Source organism: Vigna umbellata, chromosome 8 (assembly GCF_029865625.1).
Source record: "Vigna umbellata cultivar VRB3 chromosome 8, Vumbellata_1.0, whole genome shotgun sequence".
In the NCBI taxonomy this organism is placed as follows: Eukaryota; Viridiplantae; Streptophyta; class Magnoliopsida; order Fabales; family Fabaceae; genus Vigna; species Vigna umbellata.
Genome location: NC_142172.1, coordinates 28,048,750 through 28,066,971, shown reverse-complemented (window position 1 = coordinate 28,066,971; position 18,222 = coordinate 28,048,750). Strand labels below are relative to the sequence as shown.

Here is an 18,222-nt window from a genome sequence, read left to right as displayed (position 1 = left end):
AATTTTTTGGTTTATGTTTTTTCTTCTAATTCTTTAGTTACTTAAGCAGTTATAATATATAATATAAAAGTTTACTGGAAAGAAAAAATACTTAATATTTTTTATATTTGTTTATTTAATCACATATATTATTTTCACAATTAAGTTTTATTAAGAAAACTCATGTTGCAAAGTGTACAAAAATATTATTTTTTCAAGTTATTCTAAATTCAAATAAGTATTTTTTTTCTAATCAATTTTGACTAAACACGAATATTTTATTCTATTCTCAATCACTTTTATTTAATGATGTTCAAGTATTTTTTTTTTCTAAGTCATTTATGATTCAATTAAATATTCTTTTAACAAGTTATTCCTAACTTTTACAAACACACAATTTGAATAACCAACATATCATTATCTTAATTTTTGCTAAAGATTGTAAAAATTTTTTACATACAAGGATTTGATTCTTTGACTAATTTGCTTATATGAACACAAACAATATTTTTTTAAGGTTTTTAAGACATAAGAAAATTTTAGCAAAGTTTTGGAACTTGCAAATTATAGCTCTTCTCTCTCAATTTTTTTTTTCTAAAAAGAGTTTTTGCATAGGCTTCATAATAGATGATCACCTTAAACCTTTTGGTGTCTATTGAGTAACTTTTAACTCATTTGATTATTTTCTTCTCATTATAGTTGTTGAGCTTTAACATATAGAAGCATTAAATGCCTTTCATACAACATTCATTACATTTCACAAGTTTTCATGCTAATATAAAATTTTAAAATATATAATAATATTAATAGAAAATAATATCAATTTATATAATCGTTATAATGATACTAGTGCTTGGTAATTCATATTAACATCTAAACTTTTATTATTTTATTACTTATTATTTACAAAGTCCTTTTTTTCAATAAGGATTTACTAGTATCTTAAGGACTTTATCTCAACTAAAATGAATCAACCAAACATACGTAAAATTTAACTAGAAATTATTCCTTTCAACGATTGACCTTGAGTTTATTAATTTTTATTTATCATATAGAAAATTCTAATACATAAAACAGGGCATATACTCTGCCTAGTTTAGCAATTTCTTATGGCTACAACTTTGTTTTGACTTACTTCAAACAGGAACATGTAAATATTTTTAATATGGTATGGTCTTTTTACAAAGAAAAAGACATATTTAATAACTGAGTTCGACAGCCAAACATGACAGTTCTTTGTTGGATGAAAAAAATTCTTTTTCAAAGATGATCATATCATGTTTTACATGAAGAACTCGAATTCAAGAAAAAGGGATTGAAGAAACTCAGGTAGAATAATAAGAAACAAACTTGGTAATATTAGTGTGGAAGTGGTTGAGTGCTAGCTTTTAGTTTGGATTCTACATACTAAAGAATAGGCAAAAAGTAGCAGTTTTCATTCTACATGGGAGCAGTTAATAAGCACAAATTGCTCTTCCTACGTCAATGCAAGCAACACATGAATCGTGTGTAGATGTCCTTCTCAGAAAACCTTTTAGGAAGCTAAATATGTGTGAGCAACAAAAGGTTCCAACCATAGTTAAACTTACCCCATCTTACTGCATCATGACAGTTCCATGGAATGCTAGAACTCAACTTTTTCTTGCCAACATGTTCTTTGCACTTACTCTTCATATATATGAGGTCTCATCAAAGCTGTGTTCTAAAGAGGTTTGATCATGACAGACATATTTGAAAACCAACCATCACCTGATTCTTCAAATTATGCATCAAGCAGTGGCTTCTGTGTGGAAGACAAGGAGATTGGATATGGAGCTGCAACATCAAAACATATATATCTTTTGGCCAACAAATCTGTTCTCCACTTCTTTTCCATCAAAATTGACCTGAATTATGCTCGCATGGTAAGAGTATTAAGAACCCATATCATTAAATTCAAGCATTGTTTAAGTAAATTTCTTCCTTAATACTTACAAGTTTTGTAAAGAAAGTATGAAGTTTTGTAAAATGAGAAGTACAAGTTTTTGGTATGTAGGTAATGGCAGAGTTGGTGGGTACTTTTATTTTGATGTTCTGTGTATGTGGAATCAGTGGAAGCACAGAAATCCAAAAGGGTGCAGTGGGCCTTGCGGAGTATGCAGCTACAGCAGGGTTAACAGTGGTGGTGGTAATTTTCTCTATAGGGCCAATATCTTGTGCGCACGTTAACCCAGCTGTCACAATAGCCTTTGCTACAATGGGTCAATTTCCATGGTTGAAGGTGCTAATAATAATAGAACAAGAGCTAGCATAGCATGGCATAGACCTTGTTAAAAATTTTCTGGTGGTATAATTGATTAGTTTGTGACTACGTACCATTATTTTGCTGAACAGGTTCCAGTTTACATAATAGCACAGACAGTAGGTTCTATGTCGGCAACATACATAGGTAGCCTTGTATACGGCATAAAATCAGATGCTATCATGACCATGCCACTCCAAGGGTGCACCTCTGCCTTCTGGGTGGAGCTTATTGCAACTTTCATCATCATGTTCCTCGTTGCAGCTTTGACATCTGAATCTCAATCAGTAAGGTTACCTATTCACACCTAAGTTTCTTAAACATGCAACTACCTAATTAAAACTTTTAACACTCTGCAGGTGGGCCATTTATCTGGCTTTGTTGCTGGTGTAGGAATTGGCCTTGGTGTGCTAATCACAGGGTACCTACGGACCTACCTTTTCTTTTCTTTTAACTTATTTTTAGAAAAATTAAGATGGTAGTTACATCAGCACAGCAAGGACATCACATAAAATTAGGAAAATATTTTTTTGATAAGAGTTTCCCTGTAGTTTGTGATTGATAAGTTTCAAATATACAGAACAATAAAATAGTGAAACATAATTCATTATAAAATAAAAAAAGTTGTTAACTTATCATAGTGTATAAAATGATGTGATGCTTGTAGTTGATAAGGTTTTCGTTGTTGCTGGTTGTTAAACTTATTTTAGAGAGATAATTACCATTTTCTTTTCTGGTTTTTGGTTAGAAATGATAGAAAATTGTAACATAGTGTTATTTTGTAATGTGAAAGTGTTGGTGATTTGTTGCAGACCAGTCTCAGGTGGATCAATGAATCCTGCAAGATCGTTAGGTCCGGCAATTCTGTCATGGAAGTTTAAGAACATATGGATATACATGGTAGCCCCGAGTGGTGGAGCTGTGGCAGGAGCTGCAATGTTTCGCTTCCTACGCATTCGAGACCAACATTCTACTACGTTGTTCTCCCCAAACATCAGTGTCGCTGGTCGTCCCATACCCTTTTGCTCAAGTTAGTGTGCACCAACATGAATCACTGTTTTAGACCAAACTAAAGAAACTGCAGAATCAGTAGTAATCATTGCATATCAAATAGCTTTAGCAGTTCAATTCATATATTTTTTTTTTCTAGGGAGAAGTGGGGCCATGATTTTGCTGGTAGAGAAAATTTGGAGTTTGTTCTGTCAAAGAAAATGTCATGGGAAGAAAAATATCAGATGGTGCATATCGAAAGAATAGTGTGGTTACAAAATATTTCATCTATAATGAGAATTGTTTTTTATAAGCACATGGTTCAAATTCGGTTGAAATGTAATATAGTATATTTTGTGACTAGTTTTTTTTTTTTCATTGTTCATTTAGCTAAAATTTAATATCAACCAAGATACTGTGGTGGCGAGAAGTTTTCTCCCAGAAATAACTCGTTTACATTTTTTTCTTTAAGGGACCTTGACTAGACATAATATAAATATTTTTTTATATAATTTAATTCATAACTAGTACTACAAATATTTGAATCCTAAATCATGTACGGGTGGAGAGGCGATAAATGCTTTGATTTCCATAAATATTTTCTCACCATCTATTTGTAATTTATATTCGAAATGCTTAAAAAACTTCTATAAGTCATGTGATATAGTAGACTTCTCAAATAAATTATGCATCCAACAACTTGTGTAAGTGATATTAAATGTTGTACTTGAAATCAAACAAATTAAGTTTATATGATTTTGCAATATTGCAATTATTAGTACAAAAATAGTCTTTCACTTCACACAATTTACATCATATTCATAAGAACACAACAAAAAAATGCAGTCTCATATTTGTAAATAAATAAAACTTGTTTATGTCGAACTATTTAAGGTTTGGTGTAAAACTATTTAAATTAGAGCTCTTAGCTTTCTTCTTCCTCACGATTGATTTTCTTCCTCTCATCTCATTTTCTTTCTTTGGTAACAACTGTGTGGATGTTGGTAAACATTTTGGAGACCATTTTTATGATGTGAATTGGTGGTTTATAGGTGTTCGCAGTGATGGATAGTTTTCTTCAATTTGATTGGAGTTTTTTAAGTCCAAATGCATTAAGATAGGTGTTATATATATATATATATTGTACTTTTGAAATTAAAGTAGTGATTTTTTTTAAGATCTTATTCAAAATGCATGAATGTCTCCATTAAATTTGTTTATTGGTGTAACTTTTTGTTTTCACCAATTTACTTTCACATTATAAAAGTTATATGTTTTGTTGTATTATTTTATTCATCTCATTTTGTAAAAATCATTAATAATAGATAAAAGAAAATTTGACCAATTTTTTTTGGGATAACTTATTTTTGTGTGTATTTAGTAGAGTCCTTACATTTGATAGAATATTAATAGATTTTGACATATAAAAATTTGGTGAAGAAAAATTCAAACAAAACTTCTGATAGAGACCTCAGATTGAGACACATTATAAAAGAAATTTGTTTGAAATAAAGAGAGAATCCACTGGTCAATACACAAAAGGAATTAGAGGACCAAAATATGTGAAATGGTCATTTAATAATTTTTTTTATCTTTTAGTATTTTTGTAACATTTTTCTATTTTAGGCTTTTAGCTCACATACCAATACTTGTTAAGAAAATTTTAAATTTCTTCGTAGTGTTTTAATAATGCCGCAATCTAAGATGTCACGACTAAAATATAAAACATTCTTATATGCAAAAATTTTAAATCAGACAACATCTCCAAAACTGAAGTAATAAAAATCTAAATGTATTTAACGTCAATTAAATAAAAGCATAAATAAAAGTATAAAACTTCCAAGTAATAAATTAAAACTGTCACATAAAGTTTAAATAAAAATTGTTTAAAATAACTAAAAAACTCTCCAATCACTCTCCAAATCTCATCACTTTACATGTGTTGCTGTACAATAACATAAGTTATACGATCATCGGACACTTACAAACAAGCAAGGGTAAGTTAAATGAGTAAACATCAATACAATATATTAAACTCAATCATCAAGTCAAAACTATAATTCTATCACACTCACCCAAAACCCATTCAAAACAAATTACGCTAGTGAGTCAATCTCAAAACTAATCCCTTCATTTAAAAAACAAACCACACTAACCTCAACTAATCTCTAAGACCCTATATCATCACAAAGATATGTCACATCAAACACAAACCACAACCTAGAAATGCCAAAACAAGCATCGTCCTTATGTACTCTATCGTACAAAACATGTTCACCAAAATAGGACACTTGTTTGAGTGATCCTCCACCGCAACTTTGAACCTATATCCCTTGCTCCTCAGGAACTTATGAGTAAAAGCTTTATTGTTGCTCATAATGGGCATTATACTCAGTACAAGCCGAAAACCTACATGCGAGACATTCATCTTTTTACTCCCTCGAGAGGAGAAAGGGCAGTACTAGAACCTCATCTCTTATACTTTCTCTTATAAACGAAGATGTTCACCTTTCTAAACCCTTGAAAGAGGAAAGGTGATTACCTTTCTACCACCTCGCAAGACGAAAGATGCAACCCCGGATTTACGAAGTACAACAAGGAGACACAATAATCACACATCATCACAACACCTAACAGCTCGACACACATACCCAATAAGGTAGTCAACTCGACAATCATTCAAAGTACCTCGGCCAACATTCACAAGACTAAAAAAAAAACCCCAGCAACTCTGTATTACACCCATTAGTTGGCTACCAAGAGAAACAACTCGGCAACCAACAACTCAGCCAAGGTCTAAAACCCACAGGCTAACCTATAAACCTTTCAAAAACGAACTTTAAAGCCCTAAAGTCGAGATAACTCGACCAACACACAAACCAACTCGACCAATAGCTCAAATAGGTCAAACAACCTATAGAACATCCAAAAATGAGTTCTAGAGAAACCAAGGTCCCCAAAAACTCAGACAGAACAACCTAGACTGACCACTCTGTAGTTCGACCAACTCGGCCAAACAACCCAACACAACATCATGGAGCACGATCAACCCAACCTAGCACCCTAGGGCCCGGCCAAACCAACCCAACAATCCAGCTTGGCCAAACATAACACAACCAACCTGGTTACAAGAATACAACCTAGACAGATCAGCAACCCAAACAACTAGGTAATTACAGTGACAACATGTCAAAAACCTCATTCATCACGATGGTAATAGATAATAGCACGACACATACTATATACCTCATGATAGCAAATTAAAACATCACGACACAACCTATATACATGACGATAGCATTAGATAACAACATGGTTACATACAAAATAGCTTGACACATGCTTCACACGTCATAATAGCATTTAATCCCAACCTGGTACAACATGACCACGACCCATACATCCATATGATTCATGTGTATACAACTCGATACTTGGTTCAAATATTATGGTAGCAATTAAAAATAACCTCATACAACCCTACGATAACATGACAACAAATAACTACAACATATGAACATGGTAATATACCAAAAACAACATGGCAATGATAGTTTGATGAAAAACTAAACTACACCGAATATAACATAATAGAATGAATGACATACTATTTTAAATGGAAAACCACTACACTGCAAATAAAAGAATAAGATGGATCTCCTATTAATTGGAAAACAAGTTCTAGAATATATATATATATATATATATATATATATATATATATATATATATATATATATATATATATATATATATTACCCTAACATGCATCATATCATCCTATATCAATTATGAACAATGCTGTTTATCCCATCCTAACGGCTACACACAATGCAACACGCATACTACTAATTTTCAAACATGAATAATCACCAGTGTAGTCAAGGGAAACGACAACGATTGTTTTCGCTTATAGATAGCAGTTCCGCAACCAAGGCATATATAGGCGAGACAAAAAGAGTAGGTTTTTTGCCTCGGTTTTGAACTGAGTCAAAAGGATTCATATTATGCCTCGGTTCCCAGACAACCGAGGCAGTAAAGTGTTTTTAATTTTTTTAATCTCAACCGAGATCGTTTCCTCGTTATGTTCTATTTTTCTATGCTCTATGTTCCTTCTCTTTTTAATCTCAACCGAGTCTAGAATTCTTGATCAAACATAGCAAGAAAGAAGCTCCTTATCATTGGCAACTGAAATATAAAGATAACATGCTGAAAAGGAAAACCATCAACATATGAAACTTGTTGCTGAGTTCTTACTATTCAATGAAAAGTATGAAGCCACAAACTTAACAAATAAAGTACATATAAACAAAACCTATGATTGTGCTGAAAAAAGGAAGGAAAGAAGATATGAATGACAGAAGGAAGAAAACAGACAAAAACACAATTTTGAGACAAAAAAAAAACAATATGTGCAGCCTTAGCCACAAAACCTTCTTGACACAAACCAAAGAGCCTTTCATTCTCTCTTTCAGACTCTTCTTTTAACAGAACTGATAGCTTCTCAAGAACAGTTGCCTCTTCTTCATCATAGTATAGTTGTGCTCAGCGTCAGGGTAGTAATGCTCGAAAGACTCACTCCAAAATAACGGGTTTAGACTAACACTACCCATTAGCACGTTCTCACTACCAAATCCTCTAATTATCACGAACCAGTGGCACCCAAACTCCAACCTACACTAACAACCCAAATTTTCAACCCCAATAGAAGCTCCTGACGGAGGTGCAATCGGAGCTCTCCAATGGCTTCAAATATGGACGCTGGCCAAGACGCGGGTGGAGACGCAACTCGAGAGGGCGGTAGGGGAGAGAACGGAGATGGTGAGGAAGATCAAGGAGCTTAGGCACCAAAAGACGTGCTTAACCGAAGGATTGAGTTCTGCAAGCAGAAGGACGCAATTGGAATGGCGGTTAGGCTCGCCGACACGCGCTGCACCTTCCACGAGTATACGGCAAAGGAGATCTTGTTGGCCACCGACAACTTCTCCGAGCGGCTGAGGTTGAAGTCCGGCAGAGATTGGAGCAATGTTTACCGGGGACGCTTCAACCACTCCATCAAGATGCTCCCTTTCTTTCTCTCTCTTCTTTCCCAACGAGCAATCAGAAGTCGCAGAGCAAACTAAGAAGTAGAACCCCCAAATCCATTTCGCCATCCACCTACAGAGAAACAGAACCAAAAATCCAAGGAAGAGAAACGCAGATCCAGCGCTTAACCGCCACCACGCCGCCGCGTCCTCGCCGCTCCATGAGAAAAGAGTTTCCGCTATCGTAGAGAAAGAGGAGAAGAGGAGAGGTGCTAGGTTTTGGGGGAAAAGTTTCCTCCCAGAGGCTAGGTTTTCTTGGCTTTAAGGTCCTACGGTCCAAGCCCATATGACTCGGTCCATCTGTCAACCGAGGTAGTATCTTTGTCACGTGAGGTTTATACCTCGGTTCACCCTGCCAACCAAGGTAGTATTTTCTTTAGACACCGGTTGCTTAACAACCGAGGTATATACTGTTTTAAAAATTACGAGACTGCCATCATGTTTTGATACGCTTCGGTTGAAGCGTAATGTGCGAGTTAAAAATGCGATTTTTTACTAGTGAATGAAGATATATTAGAATAATCACATGGAATAGAACCACCAACGTGAACCAAATAACGGCACCACATAAATCGTAGCAAGGTAATAGTTCATAAAACATAAAAACACAAACATGAACCAGTGATATTATGAATCAGCAAACCAAATCAACATGTCTTTAATGATAACCACCGCAAACCCTAGTCACGTACATAAAACTAGGCATGCAGAATCACACTAAACATAAAAAAGATTAGTTCCCCTTACCTCTCATCCAATAAACAATTCTAAATCTTCTAAACCCTTCTAACAACTTCGCTCCTATACTTCTCCCTTAGGTAGAAAATAATGCTTTCCTCTCAAATCTCTCTCACGACTATTGTAGGTTTTCAGTGTTTATGCCTTCCTCTAACTCTAGTATTTATGTCCCACTCTTAGCTCTAGTTTTGTCCCACTCTTGGCTCATGAGCCTAAAAAACATAACCGATTTTAAGATTTCCTAATATTGTCCCACTCTTTTCTCTTTTATTTTTTTTTTCAACACTAGACCTCAATCGGGTGCAAGTCCACGACCCAAAGAGCACGGCTACTCACCCTTAACGTCTCCTTTATTTCTTTCCCCACATTGGAGCCTTGACTGGGTACATGTTCTCAACCCAAAGAGCTCGACCATTCTCTCTTAGTCCACTTATTGAAAGATTTTACTCATTTTATATGCAAATGTACATTGATATTTTTCTATATTTTAGTTTTTTGTTTTAAGTCAACACCAATATAATTTTAAAAATAGATAAAAGAATTATGTCATGCATTATTTGACAGAAATTCACGTTGGATATTTTGTCCAGTATAAATTTATGTTTCCAACTTCTACCTTGGACTCATGACAGACGTGAATACCCTTAAATATTTTATATAAATGAATTTTTTTTGTACTAATGAACCTAGGTTTCGTTTCAAAGGATACATGTATGTTATTCAATCTTTATTTAATATTCCTCTCATACAAATTAAAATGAAAGATTTAAGAATTAGGAAACGAAAAACAAAAATTAAAAATGTAAACAAAATTGAAAAAAAATCAAGATGAAAACTCAATTCAAAGATTCGAGAAACAAACAATCTTCCTATCATAAGTACTTTTTTAAAGATTTAGATCTAAGTTTTAATAACTAATTGATTCGTTTGATCAACTAAACTGATTATTAGAATCAAATCAAAATATCATTGATGTTTATCTACATTTAATTATCAAATCAAGATTAAATGTTTGTTAATTTTATTGCTAAAATCATAAATATAATTTGCAATAGCAAAGAGCTAAATTATTATGATATAATAACAAATTCCAATAAACACCAATAAGATATGAGTCCAACCATATAAGAGATTGACACTACTCTGTACTTAAAACCTTAAGGCGATGAATTAATGGGTCTTTCACCTTTATATAGCATTTTACTTTCTCATTTTTATTCAATGTGGGACTTAGACTCATATATGTGGTTCCATTCAGCCTATCATCAAAGGAGAGCCTTGTCTAGCTTGTCTAAAAAGGAGTTTCATGTTTTTGTTGGTGAAAATTCAATGTGATGGATGTCGTAAGAGTAGAGGCATCACGTTGTGAACTTAATTTTTGTGGCTATTTTCATCTTCTTGCCCTTTTTGAGTTAGTGGAGGAGTCATGAATTACGGGTAAACTAGTATTCTCCTTGTTTTCTTTAGTTGTTCCAAGTTGGGATGATACAATGTGCTTCAATTTTTTCACAATTTCTTTTATAGCATAATTTTCTCTTGGTCAAGGTTATTCTTCTTAGTCAACAAGCTTGTTTCACTTATGTAGTTTTTCTTAGTTATAGTTCTTTTATCATATTTTGTTTTAAGAAATGTGGTCTTGGAGAAATTTACTTAACGCGTGATAAATGTCAAATATAGACAAGATGACCCGTATAAAACTCTAAATGTACTTGTGTCAAAATGTCTTCTAATTATCTGTGTTTTTTTCTTTTACATTAAAATTATCATTTGAAAACTTGACTCACAAGATAAAATTCTAGTCAAGATACTTTGACAATCAAATTAGATTAAGTATTTATAAAATAATAAATAATAAAATAATAAATTTATTTCAGTAAATAATACATATCATGAGATGTTTACGTAACTTTTACCTACATGCACATTGATTATATATTCAAGATAACCTTAACCCTTAATTAATGCGTAAGCATTTAATTATTTGTCTATATTAAAGTAACAGTTTGCTCTCCAACAAAATATTAAAGTAAAAATTAGTTTTGTAGAATAAACGTGAAGTAATAGAAAATCAACAATTAATATTCTAATGTATTTTATAAAGGTTTAATTGCTTCCTTTGTCCCCAGTTTGGTTGAATTGTGTCAAATTCATCCTCATTTTTAAAAAAGTTTCATTGTCGTCCTCACGTGGTATAAAAGTGTCAATTGAATCCAAACATAGAAAAAATTTGTGTCAAAGTAGTCATTTTTCCTATATCTCTGTGTCTTCCTTTCATATGTCACTTCTCTGGAGCTATGAAAAGCCTTAAATTGTATAAGGTAAAATGAATATCTGTACTTGATTGTATGAAAGGAAGACACAGATATATAGGAAAAATGACTACTTTGACACAAATTTTTTCTATGTTTGGATTCAATTGACACTTTTACACCACGTGAGGACGACAATGAAACTTTTACACCACGTGAGGATGACAATGAAACTTTTTTAAAAATGAGGATGAATTTGACACAATTCAACCAAACTGGGGACAAAGGAAGCAATTAAACCTTTTATAAACTATACACGTACGGATAATGTTGGTTGTTGATTTTTCTTTCCTAAGTTGAGAAATTATTTACTTTGCAATTGAGTTGCTCGTTCTAGGGACTTGAATATTAATTTTCCCATACCTATAACTAAATTACTTATCTTTTCTTAATTTAGGAGACTCAAATTCATCTCCCCCATTACATAAGCCAAATTCAACTATCTTTTTAGTTATAGAAATATTAGCAAAAGATAATTGCAATAACCACGTACGTGTGAAGACAAGAACTCCTTCAACGCAATAACAACAAAATCAAATTCTTCGGAAATCAAAACAGCAGCGATCCAGACACAGCAATTCACAATCTCTTACAGCTACGGTGGTGCATGTATGGTCTGTGTTTTGCACTTCTCACCGACATGCACAGAGGTACGTAAAAAACTCCTGCAACACAATTCAACTATACCATGCAGGAATGAATGAGATTATCGTATTTGGTTCTTTTGTTGATGTTTACAGAGTATAATGGAAAGCCAACCTTCACACAGATCGTGGTGGCTTCCTCCATTGGGTTGATATTTGCTGCAGCAATGCATTATCGACTTAAGAAAATGAGAGATCGAAAGACCATTCCACGTCTGAGAATATCAAAAGCAAACCGTACCCCAAAGCTTGAAAAGTTTCCTCATTACGTAGGTAATAATAATGTATGTCCCATATATTCTCAGTTATACATACAGATAAAATTATGGATCCGTAAACACTGATATATAATGATGTTAAGCATACTTGTGCGTGAGATTTTCCAATTGAATTGGTGCAGCTAGGCAAATGGGGTTCAAAGATAAAAGATGTTGTCCTCATCTTTGTAAATTGGCTTCTGAATACATAAGGAAATCCGAGGGATGTGAAAATGATCTCTATGCCTTCTTTGAGAATGAACCAGATGCCGATTCGCTTTTTGTGAAGCTTGTGGAAGAGTTTGAGAGATGCATTCTCAGTTACTTTGCATTCCATTGGAGACATGGTGATATTTTGATAAGTCAGGTATCTACTACATCTGTTGTCAATGTATAAACAAGCGTCAGAATCATTCCTACACTTTATAAAGCTGCTGTTTTAATGTTTATGTTGTGAAAATTGGTGGAAAGTCCTTCACCCCAACCCACATGTGTCAGCCAGTGCAATGTGGCAATTGGTGTAAATCACTGTTTCTAAAACGGAATAACTAAGACTAATTTTAAGAAGAAAAAAGAAACTGAGGATCCAAAAGCATATTTACACATGAAATTGAAGAATTTTATCAGGTGAAAAACTCTTTTCTTTGTTGTCTGGAATTGCAGGTGTTTAGCTCTGAAATTGAACCAAGGGCAAAGCTCAGGCACATAGTTATGGCAGCAACTAGGTGGGTATTACAATTATTATCTGAGAATACTTACTTACTGAACCATTTTGAAATCGATGTGAGGATCAAGTTGTGAAATAGGAAGTGAATATCTATATTATTAAAGGAACCAAATATTTTACCATTTCAGTTGCCCCTAGAAATCAATATTAAAGCAAATTAAGGAAAGAAACTATGATGGAGCTTTCTTTCTTTTTCTTTTTTTCAAGGGCATTCCTGTTTGTGTGAGACAGAATGAACATGTCACATTTCTCAGAAACTTTTTATTAATGTCAGCAGTGTGAAAGGGGTGATTTTCCTTTTTAACCTAAATAGTATCCTGTGCACAGGGAACAAAGGATCGACAGAGTGACCAAGAATCTGAAGGTGGCTAGAGTTTTCAACACATTAGTGGAAGAAATGAAAGCAATGGGACTGACAAATGATGACTCCCAATGCACAGAGGTGATGGCTCCAGTGGCTCACAGTGATAGGAGCCCAGTGCTTCTTTTCATGGGTGGTGGCATGGGAGCTGGCAAAAGCACTGTACTCAAGGACATTCTTAAAGAGTAAGAGAAGTCATATTCTCATTCTCGGCACAAATGCGAATAACTAACCTTTTCAATAATATAATCTATCCTACGATGTAAAATACTCAAGCCATCAAAACAAAGTGCAAGAACCTAATTCTGTTTTTATGAAATTTAAACAGACCTTTCTGGGCAGGAGCAGCAGGCAATGCTGTCATCATTGAGGCAGATGCCTTCAAAGAATCAGATGTCATCTATAGGGCCCTCAGTGCAAGAGGGCATCAGGACATGATTAGAACAGCTGAACTGGTGACATGATTCAGACTCTTCTCTCCTTATTTCCCTGTATTCTGTTCTTTGTGTATATATATACACTCACATATCTATATATATATATATATATATATATATATATATATCACTGGAGGATTACAAGAATCGTGTGTATTTGAGTGTACAGAATAAAACAATTATAACTATATGCACATGAAGATTAAGGTAACAAAAAATAATCCCTACATATCTTATAAATATATCTTATATCCAATTTACATTCAGCCTAATCAAATGATATCTACGCATTCAGTCATATCATAAAAGGAGTGTCGCAAAGACAAGATGAGATCCAACAAAAATAGTAAATCCCAGGGGGTTGATCCATGTAAAACTCTTCCAGCATATCACCACGTAAGAATGCATTTTTAATATCTAATCAGTGAAGAGGTGAATGGGGAATAGCAACCATTGGCCAAAAATGGATGAACATAAGTAATCTTGGCCACAGGAGAAAAAAGTGCCCCATAATCAAGACCAGAGACTTAAGTATAGCCTTTAGCAATCAAACAAGCTTTGAACTGATGAATATTACCAACCTTCACTGTATATATCCAGATACAACCAAAAGTTCCCCATAATCGAATCCAAAAATCTAAGTATAGACTTTAGCAAGCTTTGAACCTATCAATGTTACCATCCACTCCAACCTTCTTTATATACACCCACCGAAAACCATAAGATTTTGTTTTGATAAACTTTACAATGAAGCTTATTTAAAAAATAAGCTAAAATGACCTTACAGAAAAAATTAATCACTTTCAAAGGTCCAACCAAACAATTTCTGAATAAGCTCTTGATGTCATTCCCTTAATATGAATCATTTAACTGTTGTTAGGTGCTTTCGTCATTGAATAATAAAGTCACTTTTGCAAGCAGGTACACCAATCATCAGCTGACGCAGCCTCATCCCTCCTGGTGACAGCACTAAATGAGGGGCGTGATGTAATAATGGACGGTACACTCTCCTGGTTACCATTTGTTGTGCAAACAATAACAATGGCTAGAAATGTCCACCGCCGCCGCTACCGCATGGGACCTGGCTACAAGATGAATGGCGATGGAACTGTCACTGAAAACTATTGGCAGCGAATTGATGAAGAGCAAGACCGGGTTGAAGGAAAAAGGAGAAAACCATACAGAATAGAGCTTGTTGGAGTAGTATGTGATGCTTACCTTGCTGTCATTAGAGGCATAAGGTAGATTCACCAGTAACCTTTGTATTAACTTGACAATTTTATTAGACGTAATTCTCCAAGTGAAAATGTATTCTGCTAACAGTGAACAAATTTGAATGCCAACCAGGAGAGCTATCATGTGTAGAAGAGCAGTAAGAGTGAAGTCACAACTGACATCGCACAAGAGATTTGCTGATGCATTTCTGACTTATTGTCAGCTAGTTGACAATGCTAGGCTATACAGTACAAATTCTTTGGAAGGTCCACCTAAGGTACACATATTTCAAATCTCTTATTCTTGCTCTGGCGATAAAAACCTGCAATTTAAGAAGGATCAATTTGAACGTGTTAGAATGTACAAAGGACAGAATAGTAATAATCAAGGTTAAATATACTTTTATTCTCTAAACTTTGACAAGAAATTCGAATTTTTTCTTATGTGAAACTCTAATACATTTTAGTTCCCAAATTTTAAAATTGAATGGATATAGTTCTTCTAGTCTAATTAAATTAATTTCTTTTACGTGTCAAAAGTGTTTTATACTAGTATTTGAATTATTTACATTGTTTGACACGTTATTGCTTCAATGTAAGTTGAAAAACGTGTTTGACACAAAAAAATTAATGCAATTGAATTAAAAAGATTATATCCATTCATTTTTAAACACCAAAATGTATCAAACTTTAAGATAGAAAGGAATCACAATTTTGTGTCAAAATTCAGGACTAAAAACACATTTAATTCTAATAATAGATTTGTATCCCACCATTTCCTCTTTTAAATACACTAATGAATGAAAAACATTGTTTCTACCCCTAGATATTTCCACTACTAACGTTTACTATTGCCATTGCTGTTGTGGGGCTTATTTTGTCCTTAAATTCAGTATCATAACTGACCAGATAAATGTTGTAAAGTTGATAGGATGGAAAGATAGAGACAAGACATTGCTCGTTGATCCAGATGAAATAGACTGTTTGAAGAGGGTGGCAACGTTGAACGAAAGTGCCAACAACATATATGAACTTTACAAGCGCCCCAACCCAGCTTGTGAAGTTGGATCCATATGGAAAGACATTGTGCTATCTCCTTCAAGGTTGAACGTCCAAAAAGAGCTGAAGTATTCAATCCAAAAGATTGAGAGTTTAAGACTATAGATCTTTATGAAGCATTAATGATACTTTTCCACCTTTACCTTTTAAGATAAGGTTCATAACATAGAAACCATCTAGATTACAAAAGTAAAGCATAAGATAAGCTCAATCAGCTTACATAGTGTATTGAAATTTATGACCGAGGAAAATTTTGACTGTTGTCCTGACATGAACCAAGTCCACAAAAAGAACAGCAAATAGTCAAATCTTGAAATTGAAAATTTTAGAAATATTGTAAGGTCACTCATCGAATCAAACGACTACCACCCACCAAATACAGATATTAGGTGCAATTGCTTGGTTTCAAAATTGATAAGACGAGTTATCAAATTTGACGACTACCATCTACCAAATTTTACGCAAAAACAAATGGTTTTTCTTTCTAAATTGGGAACTTAAATACGTTTTCCCATACCAACGGATCCTGAACTTTCCTTCATGTACCCAATAATTCACCGCTTTCCGAATGATGAAAGATAAATGAAGACATAATATAATAACTGCTGTGACCACTGACCAGATGAGAACCAAATGACAACAATATTAAAAACATTGAGTTAAATCCTCATGTTATTGACTTAGATTAATTGGACTTTACTAGTTAAAGTTTGTGAAGTTTATTAAAGGAGAGATTCACTTGAAGAGACACAACACTAATGAAATTTAAGTCCAATCATATAAGGGATTGACACCACTCTTTATCTAAAACCCTAAGACAATAGATTAATGGGTCTTCACCTTTACAATGTTTCTCATTTTTACCCAATGTGAGACTTAAACTCACATTTGGAATTCTAACAATGTTAGCTAGGTGCTGAACAAAATCAATCACTCGTGTATTGAGAGTAGGCATGCACATTGTCTAATAGAAAGTTAGACAATAGTTTCTTCTAGTTTAGAATTTTCTTTTGTAATGTTTTTCATTTTCTTTTGCTTCAAATCAGACTCTTTTGTGATGTATTATAACCTGCAAACACATAATTCACTTCCCACCTTTATATATTTATAGAAGGTTACAAAGACAGATTCTCAAACACGTGAAAATTGAGGAATCTGTAAAATTAAAGAGTACCCCGCAGTTTCGTTAAATAACTTGCCACCATAGAGGTGTGGTGGTTTTTGGCAGCCACTGTCATCCCAATTGACATTCAACCGTGGCATGGCACCAAACAAAAAAAAAATCATTTTTCTTTTGCCTATTTTCAAACAGCCCTGAAGGCAAAATATCATCATCTAACTCCACTCACCTGAAACTGCTCTCAACACTAAACTTGAGAGAACCCTAGTGCAGCCTTCTCCTTCTTCAAGTTTATTTTGTTAACTGTGTCGGTACCTGAACCATATCAACAACCTGCCGGCCTCCTTAAATCTAGTGACTTTTTTCCAACGACCCATTAACCCAGTTTCTTTTTTCAATTTTTTAATCTTCTCCATTCCATTTCTGTTTTTCACCTTTTTTTTCAAACGCTCTTCATGGTTGTGCTCTGTTTTTTTACAGTTCTCCATTTCAGTTTTTTATCCCCTCTTCTTTTATTTTGTAGATTTTCTTTTTCTATTTGTATCTGTTTTTTATTTTCTATGATTTTTCTCTCCTTTCCTATTCTTTTAGGTATGTTCCTTTTCTCTATCTGGTGTTTTGTATTGATCAGAGAAGACAAAATCACACACACACACAATAAATATACATGCATATATACACATACACACATATATATATATATATATATATATATATATATATATATATATACATATGTACACATACACACATATGTATATATATATATATACGTGTGTATGTATATATGTGTATCTGTATGTATATATATATATATACGTGTGTATGTATATATGTGTATCTGTATGTATATATATACGTGTGTATGTATATATGTGTATCTGTATGTATATATATACGTGTGTATGTATATATGTGTATCTGTATGTATATATATACGTGTGTATGTATATATGTGTATCTGTATGTATATATATACGTGTGTATGTATCTATGTATATCTGTATGTATATATATATATC

At 33.5% G+C, this 18,222-nt stretch overlaps 2 protein-coding genes and 1 pseudogene across 2 annotated transcripts; all 3 read left to right on the top strand.

Moving 5' to 3' along the window:
* The first annotated feature begins 1,558 nt into the window (after positions 1-1,558).
* Positions 1,559-3,660, top strand: NIP7;1 (NOD26-like intrinsic protein 7;1). The gene is made up of 6 exons (XM_047308956.2): positions 1,559-1,883; positions 2,015-2,239; positions 2,353-2,547; positions 2,620-2,681; positions 3,073-3,290; positions 3,411-3,660. Exons 1-6 carry the CDS (start codon positions 1,698-1,700, stop codon positions 3,515-3,517), a joined length of 993 nt encoding a protein of 330 aa, XP_047164912.1. The 5' UTR covers positions 1,559-1,697; the 3' UTR covers positions 3,518-3,660.
* An 8,157-nt stretch (positions 3,661-11,817) lies between these two features.
* LOC124834281 (calmodulin calcium-dependent NAD kinase) lies at positions 11,818-15,293 on the top strand. Its single transcript, XM_088096948.1, has 6 exons — positions 11,818-12,298; positions 12,426-12,649; positions 12,946-13,007; positions 13,337-13,555; positions 13,699-13,825; positions 14,729-15,293. The coding sequence occupies exons 1-6, from the start codon at positions 12,082-12,084 to the stop codon at positions 15,050-15,052; spliced, it is 1,173 nt and encodes a 390-aa protein (XP_087953074.1). The 5' UTR covers positions 11,818-12,081; the 3' UTR covers positions 15,053-15,293.
* LOC148194382 (calmodulin calcium-dependent NAD kinase pseudogene) lies at positions 15,165-16,185 on the top strand (annotated as a pseudogene).
* Positions 16,186-18,222: the final 2,037 nt, after the last annotated feature.